Source organism: Vanessa atalanta, chromosome 4 (genome assembly GCF_905147765.1).
Source record: "Vanessa atalanta chromosome 4, ilVanAtal1.2, whole genome shotgun sequence".
Classification (NCBI taxonomy): Eukaryota; Metazoa; Arthropoda; class Insecta; order Lepidoptera; family Nymphalidae; genus Vanessa; species Vanessa atalanta.
The window spans coordinates 13,862,272-13,874,393 of NC_061874.1; the positions used below are offsets into that span (position 1 = coordinate 13,862,272).

Genomic DNA, 12,122 nt, shown 5'->3' on the forward strand with positions numbered 1-12,122 from the left:
AAGCTATAATAATTACACTTGCCATTTCCTTAACCTTCATAAATATGTTTAGTGTAGTGATTGTAACATTAGCTTCTATTATAATGGTGATTATTATACTTTTTTGCTTGAGCTCAATTTCACCAAAGACTGTTGTGGTAACGATAATCCACTTTGTTCCTTATAATTTTTAGTAAAGAATAATTTTAACATTAAAAATTATATTTTTTTCCTTTAATCATTTTCAACAATCAGACAATTTAACATACTCAAATTACACATTCATAATTATTCAAGTATTTTCGACAGCTTGAATACAAGGGCCCCCTCTTTCGTTATGAATGATAATATTGGCGAAATCACAAAACTGTCTCAAACATAATGCCTAATCTGATTTTATTTAAGTATATGTTGTGAATGATAAGCAGCTAGTTAATTCTTTTAAGACATTTTTTTTAAATATATTATGTTATCATATAGTTGTGATTTTTTTTTTAAATTTAATATAGTCAAACATGCACAAAATATTATGCCAAGCATAGATCTTAGTTGTATATTTTTGTTTTTATCCGTCTTTAGGAATACTAAATAACATTTTGATGATGAAACACATTTTGAAGGTGACTTGTGACATTGCAAGTGTTAAAAATAGATTCTTTGTTTTACATGTAATGTAATAAAGTCTGCACATTGTTTACGTAGAATGTAAACTCATTAAATACTTTGCTTTGAAATTTAATATTCTTTTATCAATACTTGTCTGTGTATACATATATGACTGTCACCTAGTCTAATATTACAATGATTAGTATTGATATTATGAATATTAATGCTATAAATTATATTTAAGAAACAATAAATTTTACTTATAATTGCTATTTTTATAGCCAATGGTAGTTTCAGTATGTTGTCGAACTGACAATTCTTCTATGTGTAAGGAAAATAAATAGTTTCTATAATGATAGAAACTATTTCTCTCACGTGCTTGCATAGTCTCCGATGAGTGAAAGTTTTGAGTTTTTTAATATTTCAAGTTGTCATGTGTAAAATTTCAAAAAATATTTTAAAGTAAAACACGGTATACTATGATAAGATTCAACACCATCAATACATAAGTATAATAATAAAATTTTTTTAAGGTTTATTGTATTTTAAGTAAAGAACTAAAGGGCAATTTAAATTGTAAAATAAGGTTATTTAACATTCCTTTATTAAGTTATTGTTTTACTTTTATTTTTTGAAAAAGCAGGCTTGCAATTCAATTTGAGGTGTCTTCCAGATTAAAAAAATCCACGACTTGATTATATTTTGTTTAGCTTTGATAATAATAATGATCGATATGTATAAAAGTATATTTCTATGTTAGTATAAGTACAGTTTTAATAAAGAATATGATTACCAAGATGTAAATTGAATGTCAGATATATTTTGCAAAATAAATACTCTGTGATATTGCAAATATATTTATTTTATTTATGACAAAGAATACTTACATAATATATACAATTCAAATGTTCACAGGTGGGTTTTGTGCAGGTCTGGGTAACACTTACATATCAATATTAGCGATAAATATACAAAGTTGATATTTTTAAGGTGAGTGAGCCAGTACACTTGCAGGCCTTTTAAAGGCTGGCTTACCACCAGGTGGCAATTTTTCACATCCTAAAATACATAATAAACTAGTTTATTTCAATTTGTATTTAAATAATCAGTGCCTTGTGATAGGATCCTTTAAATAATCTATTCTAATTCCTTATCTACCACAAACAATATGGAATATATATAGGGATTTAGTTTTCTAAATTCAGGAGATATTAATTTGATTTTAATATTATGTTACGAGACTAGCCCTAGCCTCCAATACGGTGCTACGTCATAGGATATCATAATTAATAATATCATTAATAATGTCACATTATTATTATTATTACATATTATTACAATTATTATTGTAATTAATTAATCAATAATTTGTACAACTTTAGTTGATATTATTTTATAACATTTAATACTGGCATGTAACACTATTTCTTATTTTAAAAGTGATTGAGCTGTCTTAAGGAAAACAATTGGATGATTGGGGGCATTGTGAAAATATAGAGAGAGATTGAAACATCATGGTACTACATAATTTTATTTTGCCATCCCGAACTACTGAAATTACAATTACTTAGGTTAAGGTATGTGTCAGTCGTTATGTAAAGAGAATGTATCTGTATTAAAAATGTGAAAGTTTAATTGTATGCACATTTTTTTTGGGTAATTAAAAGAAGAAAAAAAACTTATTAAGTAATCCTTCGCTTGTAAGTGACAAAATCATTATTTTTTGGCATCAGCTGCTACATGAATAGGCTTTTAGCACAAACATATAATTGATGTTGGGATTATACAGATATTTATTCGAGGCTCATTTTAGGCTGCGTCAAATGCTAAATTGAATTAATACTTTTATTTTATTGTCTCTGCTTATTACTGCATTAGGATTATGGACTAACAGACATGTTCAGATATCTGTGTAGTAACCAATACTTTGTACACAAGTTTGTTGTAATATGCTCATCTTGTTATTTTTCTGATAAACGGCGTCATATGGAACGTAGTCAAGTATTTGATACAGTAACTGATAGTGAGGACTACTGCAGTCACTATTTTGGGGCTCTCATATAACACTGAAACGAGATAAGTTTATATTATGAATTAAACATCAGTACATTTCATTTCATAATATTATAATATGCTCATAACTTTTAAAACAATTGTGATTTGTTATGCCCATTGTATAGATTATCGGACACGTCTGTCCAGTGTGCAAGCCCCTCTTAGTAAAAAGGGGTAGAAACTTTTATTAACCTGGTTTCATGCCTCCGAAGGTGAATGTGATAAATATAGTGACTACTTATAATCAGCTGGCCCAATTGTTATTCAAACAATTTAATTAAAAAGAAATCAATAACGAATATCTGAAATAACAATTTTCACACTCACTAACACAATAACGGTTTTATATGTGAAAATGTACGTAAGTTCTCTCACCTCGGAATGTGTTATAGAAGAAGATGAAGCTGTAGACGAAGACCATCAAGTAATGCAAGAGCCTGGTGGCGGGCGGCGTGTCGGAGTTGCCCCACACCAGCATGGGCAACGTGAACAGCAGGCTCATGTTGGCCAACGAAAACGACTTCAGCACTCTTGCTAACGAAACTGGAAACACGCCATTAAATAATCAGCATTTTTCTAAATAAATTAAAATAATAATTTTAGGAATTTTTAATGGGTTGAATTTGTATGGCGTCCTAATATTGCTCTTAAAATAACAAGAAGTTTATTTAATTACAATTATTATATACATACATTACTTTATAGAAAAAAACTCCAAAATCTTTTTATTTGCGCCGTTCTAACCGGGAACTCAGGACGTGCAGCTGTATACGCTACAAGTGCAACAAGGGTATCTATTTATATTGAGAGGTGGACATCCACAACTGTCAACTTGCTCTTGAATGACTTATGGAGTGTAGAGGTAAGATAAAAAACATTTGGCCAAAAAGTATTAAACAAGAGTTACATAAATTGGTAGGATGGCGCCACAATTCCGTTTTACTCTACTGGGTATGGTATGAGCCGAGATGGCCCAGTGGCTAGAACGCGTGCATCTTTACCGATGATTTCGGGTTCAAACCCAGGCAGGCATCACTGAAATTTCATGTGCTTTATTTGTGTTTATAATTCATCTCGTGCTCGACGGTGAAAGAAAACATCGTGAGGAAACCTGCATGTGTCTAATTTCAACGAAATTCTGCCACATGTGTATTCCGCCAACCCGCATTGTAGCAGCGTGGTGGAATATGCTCCAAACCTTCTCCTCAAAGGGAGAGGAGGCCTTTATCCCAGCAGTGGGACATTTACGGGCTGCTAATGCTAAAAAAAATGCTAATGCTACTGGGTATTATCGATCCTTCAAACTTCATCCTCTAGCTCAGTCAGCGCCATTAAAATGTCCTAAATTTCAGGGGCACATTTTATATAGAAGAATATCCTTACCTGTACAGTCCACAAAATTACTGTAAAACTAAAAACTTCTCGGTAGAGCTTTTTTTAAGCCTGTCCTGGTAAGTACTACAATGGGTTGGTGGTACCCAGACAGGTTTACATTTGCGATATTCTACCGCCAAAAAATTCTGTTTAAAAAATTCTGATGATTATTATTTTTTAAAACATTAGCCCATTTGTATCAACAGCTTGTGAAACATACAAAAAAAAAATTTAACTTGTCTGGTTACACAAGATATGTTAATTTGCTTTTACAAAAAAGAAAAGTATAAAAAAACTTATTACCTTCATTTTGAAAACAAAATTTCTTAAAGAGCTTCATTAACAAGTGAACTATTGTGATGAATACTATTACTCCTGAAACAGATGTTAAAATGCATGATGTACACATAGTATCATACTAAGAGATACATAAATCACTATGGGTCGTTGCTAAATGCTAGGGGATGGCCAAATGGGAGGGGGCACAGACATAAATGAAATAAACATGCACTTAGATTACAAATAGCTCCTCTAATATACACCATGCTGTGTTCCAGTGGGTGAGTGAGTCAGTGTAACTACATAAGAAATGTAACATCTTAGTTCCCAATGTTGATGGTACATTGTTGATGTAATTTTTTTTTTAATTTCTTATAATGCCACTGTGTATGGGCAAAGGCGACCACTTACCAATTGGTTCATTGGGTAGTCCCTATGCTGTAAAAATATATGTTTACATACCAGTAAATATGGATAAGAATTGAATGTAGAAGTCTTTCTCCCATATAAAGAGATCCAAGGATTCCTTCTCCTCATATGCCCAGCCTTTACAATCGCTCATCCAAGGCTCTGGTACTGATATATTTATCGGTAAAGTACTGAAAAATATACAGAAACACATTACAATATTAGACAGTAACTCTTTATCACTGTTAGATAGTGTTTAATAAAGTAATAGTATTACAGCCTATAAATGTCCTGCTACGATGCAGGTTGGCGGATACAAATTTGGCAGAATTTCATTGAAATTAGACATAAGCAAGTTTCCTCAGAATGTTTTCCTTCATTGTACCAGTTGGACTAAATTTATCAACTCTCAACAAATATTTGATAGCAACTGTTACTATTCCATAAACGTAATAGCCCCACAGATATAATATAAACACAAATTAAGCACTACAAAATTAAGTAATGTGAACCCACAACCATTGGTTTAGTTGCATGTGTTCTAACCATTGCACCATTTAGACACATATATACAATGGCTAAATTTTGAGACAGCAAATGCAGACATTAAAAACTCTTTTAGAACTACTTCTGCAAATTGTGACAAATGAAAAAAAAAACTATTAAACAACCAGTACACATTGTATATTCAAAAATGTATTACTAATATAATTATTACTAATATATTATAAAAAATAATACTTACATATAAGTAGAATTCATTGTACTATTATTTTTGATATTGCATACTGTATTAATAGCTATATTAAAGAGACTATCATTTCTCCATACTCCATATGTTTCCAACATAATGAGAATTATAAATAACTTCCAATATGACTGTAAAGGATTATTTTATATATACAGTTTTATCTCAAATAAAAAAGAAAATTACCGAGAAACTTTTATACATTTTTTTTAATTAAAAATCTATGTAATTTAGATTTTTTACACAATTTTAGCTTACTGATTGCTGTAATTTTGACTGAAACTGTTAACCAGTGAAATAAAATATTTTCACCTTAAATTCGGTGTTGTAAATAATATGCCGCTGTGCTTCCTTAGACATTAGAACTAGATCAATCATCACAATAACTGGATCATATTCGATGTATTTGTCTATCACTCCTTTACAACTCTCCTGAAATCAAATTAAATTTTTTTTATAGTTTTTATATTGTGTATACAATTTCCTTTTTTAAGCATATTATATATTATATGTTTTTTTTATTATTTTTTATGGTATACAAACCATCATTAATCAGTTTCAAATATGGGAAATTCAATATTAAGTTGATAAAGAAATGTTGTGAATACTTACACATTTTGTTAATTTCAAAACAGAAGGACCATACGTTTTATACAGGGCACTGGCAGCAACGCCACAATTAACACATTTATACGAATTCATCTTAATAACATTATATATTTTCTTATTTTAATAAGTATAAATCTCTTTTTCTACAATTCCATTAGAAAATGTTCAATTATTAAGCATGTTTTGTACTATCATAAGACAGTGATGTTTTCACTTTATAAGCTTTGTTTACATGAATTATTAAGCATGGGCTTACGATAAGTTGTTAACACTCATTTTAAACATATTCTTTTTTTTTTTTTTTTTTTAATTTTGGCTTTTATTTATGCCAAGAGGGCACAGATTATTTCGCCAATGTCACGTGCGATGGAGAAGACACGATGGAGATTGATCGGTGCGGTCGAGATTACAGGCTTAATTTAATTTGAAGGCATAATAGAAGTTGACTCTCTGTTAGCCCATAACCTAAAACAACACAATAATAAATAATTAGATAAACATAAATTATTATTAAGATAACATATATGAACAAACACAAAAATATTTACAACTTAATGTTATTACGCTCAATATATTTACATAAAAATTTACAAAATGGACTGAACACAAACATTAACAAACATTGAACATTAATAGGGCGAGGAGCTTTAGGAGGGAGAACGTCATATAAGGGATGGAGGAGTTTGGGGCAAGAAAACAGTATATGGGATAAGGAACCTTCGTCTAGGCCACATTCACACAAAGAGTGATCTCTGACTCTAATTTTACAAAGATGTATGGGGGTACATGCATGTCCAAGGCGTAGTCGGCAGATAGTTGTGGTGACCCAACGATTAGCTTGCCTGTGAAGAGAAAACCAAGGTCGCCTTGGAATATCTGGTTGTAGAGATGCGTAAAATCTACCTTTAGATTTTGATGAAACTTTCCAAATAGAGTTCCAGGATTTATCCAGATAAGTTTTCGCTAGAGCACACAAGTCCTGAGATGAATTTTTAAAATGTTCAAGAGAGCCAGTTGTTATAGCAGCTCTAGCGAACGAGTCTGCTGCATCATTATCGGATATACCAGAGTGGCTTGGTATCCAGGCAAGCGATATTTCCAGCCCCTTTTGATGACAGGAAAACAATGCCTCCCTGATCTTAAAGATGATAAAAAATTTTCGCCTACTACGAAACGGATTTTCCTTAATTGCCAACAGACAACTCAAAGAATCTGTCAGAATTACCGTATTTCTGAGGTCATGGGAGTGGGCAAAAAGGATGGCTTCCAAAATCGCAATCGCTTCACCAGAAAAGATGGATGTTTCAGGAGGGGATTTAAATTGAAGGACAATTTTGAATTTAGGGATCCAACAGGCTGAGCCGACGCAGCTATCAGGGGATAGTTTTGAGGCATCAGTAAATATAAGTAAATGATTTGACCAATTTTGATTAAAAAATCTTTGAAAATTAGAATTTGAATCAGGGGCCCCTTTAATAAGACCAAGATCTGTGATAATAGATGGATTATAGACTAGAGCTCTAAATGGAGTGGAAAAAAGAGGATTTGACTGGAACCTTAAGATAGGATGTGGGAGTTTCGTAAATTTTAAAAAACTGTCTAATAGTAAGGATGGACTTTTGGGGTTCGCCCCAACGCAGAGTTGGGACAATTCGCTTAAACGGGACCAGAGAGGATGAGAGGATAACTGTAATGATTTTACCACAAAACGGTCGCATAAAAATTGTCTTCTCAGTTGGAGTGGAGGATCAACACATTCAACTTGCAGAGCGTTCGTGGGAGAAGTTTTCATAGCTCCTATAATTATCCTAAGGCATTTGTATTGAATTTTATTAATCTTATCAGAAACGGCTTTATTCAGGGGTTCTAAGACAAACAGTCCATAGTCTAAATGACTACGAACTATTGCATTGTACAGTAGTTTAAGAGAATAGGGGTGAGCTCCCCACCAGACTCCTGAGACTGCTCTAAGGACGTTAATGCCCTTTTCACATTTTTTAATAATATGCTCAGAGTGATAAATTCCGTTCAGTTTGTTGTCGAGTATTATGCCTAGAAATTTCGTCTTGTTGACAAAGTTGATTCGTTGATCCCCACAGACCAAGTCTAAGACAGGAATTAGTCTTTTCCGAGTAAAAACAACTGCCTGGGTCTTATCTATTGATAAAGATAAGCCGTGGTCAGAGAGCCATAGGTCAAGATAATGCAAAGCAGAGTTTAATCGCAAAGTTAAATTTTGAATAGAAGAAGATTTAAGATATAAAACAATGTCATCGGCATATTGAAGAATGTTACAAAAGTTGTTAACAGACAATTCGAGATCATGGGTATAAATGCTGTAAAGCAGAGGGCTGAGGACTGAACCTTGCGGGAGACCTTTCCAGACAAATCTGGGGGGGAGAATACAATTTTGATGTTTAACGGTAATTGATCTGCAAAATAGCAGATTACATATGAAATGAGTAATCCTCGGAGGTATACTCAGCTGTTGCAGTTTCTGCCTGAGTACCGGAAGAAGAACATTATCATATGCCGAAGAAATATCTAGAAAAACACCCACAAGGTACTCTCCGTTAGAGAAGGCTATTCGAATGTCTGTCGTGAGAATGCTGAGACTATCAAGAGTGCTCAAACCCTTTCGAAAGCCGAATTGAGAGGGCGAGAGAATATTCCTGCTTTCCATTATCCATTCCAAACGGTTTTTTAGGAGATGTTCAGTAACTTTCACTAATGTAGACGATAAAGCAATGGGTCTATAGGAATTTGGATCCAAAGGGCTTTTTCCTGGTTTGAGTATGGGAATAATAATTTGGGACTTCCAAGATTCCGGGACGATTCCTGTTAAGAAAAAAGCATTAATTATATTCAGATAGACGCATTTAGCTTTATCACTGAGGTTTATTATAAAGGAGTAGGGCACGCCATCTTCCCCTGGTGACGAGTCCTTAAGTCCATTTAGAGCTGTGTGTAGCTCAGAGAGTGTAAACGGACTATCCATATCATCCGAGACTGAGGTTGGAGTAAAGTTTATAAAACTATCTTGGCATGGTACAAAGGGAGGTGCAAGTTTGGTAGTAAAATCATTAAGCCATTCGGACGGATTATAGGCGTTTAGGTTTTCTGAATTGAGGGAGCGGCGAAATCTCTTAAGATTTCTCCAAACTATTTGAGGGGGAGACCGAGGACTAAGGGATTCACAGAAATTGATCCAACCCTGCTTTTTCTTTTTAGAAAATAATTTTTTAATTTTGGCATCTATACGCTGATATTTGATGAAATTCTGTGTAGTCATAGATGCAGTATATGACTCTTCGGCTTCAGATCTCTGTTGGACCAAGGCATTACATTCTTCATCCCACCAAGGTGGGGAGAAACAAATCTTTTTATTAATATTTTTTTGTGGAAAATGGGTATCAGCGGAGGATTTGATAATATTAAGGAAAAGTTCGTAGTATGCAACAGCATTTTCACCATTTACAAAATCAGGGAGGGAGTTCAACATGACATCAACAGAGTTAGAATATGCTAACCAGTTAACGTTTTTAAGTTTATATTTTAGGAGAGGGGATGATTTGGTAGGAGCAATGGATCTGTTGTTTAATGAGAGAAGGATAGGGAAATGGTCACTTCCAAACGTCGATGGAAGGATGTTCCAACATATTTGCGAGGATAGGGAGGGAGATGCTAGGGATAAATCAACAGCAGAATTAGGATTCTGATTAGGATAAACTCTACGAGTAGGCGAACCATCATTGAGAATGCAAAAATTTACATCATCAGCGATATCCACCAACAAGGGAGCAAATCCATCACAGAAATAGGAACCCCATAATGTATGGTGGGCATTAAAATCCCCCATAACAAGAACAGGGCTTGGGAGAGAAGATAAAATGGAATGTAACTCAGGAGCAAGTGAAGGAGTAGGACGGGGAATGTAAATAGATAAAAAGGAAATGTTGAAGGCTTTTATAGCTACAGCATTGATGTGCTGGCTAAAAGGAGGTAAGGGGATTTGGGAGAAGGGAATGGAGTGCCTGATCAAGATGGCACTACCTGCATACCCATCACTTCTGTCATCCCTCAAACAGGTGAAACCCGGAATTCGAAATCGAGAACCGGGAATCAACCATGTCTCAGAGATGGCAATAATGACAGGTTTATACAAATTAATAAGTGAGAGGAGTTCAGGTTTCTTAGGACGGACGCTTTTGCAGTTCCATTGAAGGAATCTGATTGGGGCCATTGTGGAGGATATTAAATAATTGATTTAGGTCATTGGCAACGTTGGACGGTAAAGGGATTTCATTGCATGTACTGAGGATATTTAAGAGGATTTTTGTGAGTAGTTCCAATAAGTTAGGATTATTATTAGGAGGGGACGGGTTAGCAACATTTAAGGCACAACCATTAGGAGAGGAGGAGGGGCAATTGCCAACTATGGCTTGATGGGCATGTTTATCATACCCCTTCCCTTGAGGAAGTCTAGGGGAGGGAGAGCGGACAATGGTTTGTCTGTATGATTTACTAGGACAGGGGGTGGACTTAGAAGGACCAGGGTTAGTTGGGATGTATGTGGGAACGGAGAACAACTCTTTTGCTACCTCTGCATAGGATCTACGGACACTAGGAAAGCGAGAGGCAGCTTCCATGTAAGAAACATTGTCCTGAGACATTACAATTTTTATAGAGTGCTGTCGCGAATACTCCGGGCAATCTTTATCTGTGGCAAAGTGTTTGCCAGAGCAGTGTAGGCATGTAGCATTATCTTTAACAACCTCACACAACTCACCTGTATGAGATTGGGAACATTTAAAACACCTGGGAGTGGATCTACACTGAGTCTTAATGTGGCCATAACGACAACAGTTCAAGCATATTATAGTGGGGAGATTATAGGTTTCGACAGGGAGGGATGTATGGTAGGAAAAGATTTTACCAGGAAGGACTTGACCTTTAAAAGTTATAACAACCGATTGAGTTGGAATCCAGGACACAACTCCTTCGTTAAAAGTCTTACGGTTTAGTCGTCTCAATTTGATTATATCCCCACATCCATGAGGGAGCTCAATTGACTCCAAGAGATCCTCCATAGACCAATCCACTGGGATGCCTTTTATTAGACCCATTCTGGTAACGTTATATGTGGGTAAACTAGCCTTATACTTGCAGAGATCTAATATTGGGTTTTTAATAAAATTATTTGCCGCTTGTGCTGATGAAAATTGTATTTCTATTTTATTGCGACCAACATTTTTAACACCATCATTAACAATTGAGCCAATCTTGTGATTATGTAAGAACTGTCCGAATTTAATGGCTCGTATCGAAATACCAGCAGCTGGATCAGCAACTTCCCGAGAGACGTGAACTATGAAGGGACCTTTATCGTCATCTGTATAACTTTTAGGGCCATCGATGAAGGATGGATTTACATATACAGTTTGAATGGAAGGACTTGCGGTAGTAGGGTGGACTACTGTTTTCTTAGAGGAGGAAACAAGAGAACATGAGGAATTATCCCCGGAACGTTTGCGAGAGGAGGATGATGAGAGGTCAGTTTGTAATTCTGAGCCCCCAGGATCGGGAGGTTCAGGAGGAGGATCGACATCCATTATAAACTAACTACTGTAACTAAACTAATATACTTTATCTATAATAAAAAACTAAAAAATAACACTTACCGTAACCGAATTATGTTAGTAAAACCCAAAAACCATAAAATCGAACTATTTGCACTGAAAATTAATGAAAGAATCACACAAAGTTATTGTAAAAACACAGATATCTCACTAACACGTGTGTCAACCAAAGCTAACGCAAGCGAAAAAAAAAACTTTAAACATATTCTACTTGGTTTGTTGATATTTTCGACCACAGGTTTTTGACAATGACAGTACACAATAGAGTTGTCAACATAAAAAAAAATCAGATTTTATTCTGATAAGCATAATTATAATATCTAATTAATGTATGATTTTTTTGTCACAATGTTAATTGCAATAGATTAAAAATATAAATAATTAAAAGTATTCTCAAATCAGTCATCAAAAGTTTTTCAGAAGGA

The 12,122-nt window shown here is 34.2% G+C and overlaps 1 protein-coding gene across 2 annotated transcripts; it reads right to left on the reverse strand.

Annotated features, from left to right (window-relative positions):
- Nucleotides 1-2,059: 2,059 nt before the first annotated feature.
- On the reverse strand, nt 2,060-6,335 carry LOC125077823 (protein ARV1). 2 transcript variants are annotated; one of them, XM_047689901.1, is made up of 7 exons: nt 6,062-6,335; nt 5,762-5,881; nt 5,447-5,580; nt 4,756-4,892; nt 4,318-4,389; nt 3,016-3,183; nt 2,060-2,651 (listed from the first exon to the last, which is right to left on the reverse strand). In XM_047689901.1, exons 1-7 carry the CDS (start codon nt 6,149-6,151, stop codon nt 2,539-2,541), a joined length of 834 nt encoding a protein of 277 aa, XP_047545857.1. In that variant the 5' UTR covers nt 6,152-6,335; the 3' UTR covers nt 2,060-2,538. The 2 variants fall into 2 exon arrangements, with proteins under 2 accessions (XP_047545857.1, XP_047545858.1); XM_047689902.1 differs by lacking the exon at nt 4,318-4,389.
- Between the last annotated feature and the right edge of the window lie 5,787 nt (nt 6,336-12,122).

Coding starts and splice junctions, on each gene's coding strand:
- LOC125077823 (XM_047689901.1), bottom strand. CDS start 6,151: ATGAATTCGTATAAATGTGTTAATTGTGGCGTTGCTGCCAGTGCCCTG. Junction 4,390..4,755: donor ATTCTTATCCATATTTACTG/GTATGTAAACAT, acceptor CATCTGTTTCAG/GAGTAATAGTATTCATCACA. Junction 3,184..4,317: donor ATTTTGTTTTCAAAATGAAG/GTAATAAGTTTT, acceptor GCGTGTTTCCAG/TTTCGTTAGCAAGAGTGCTG.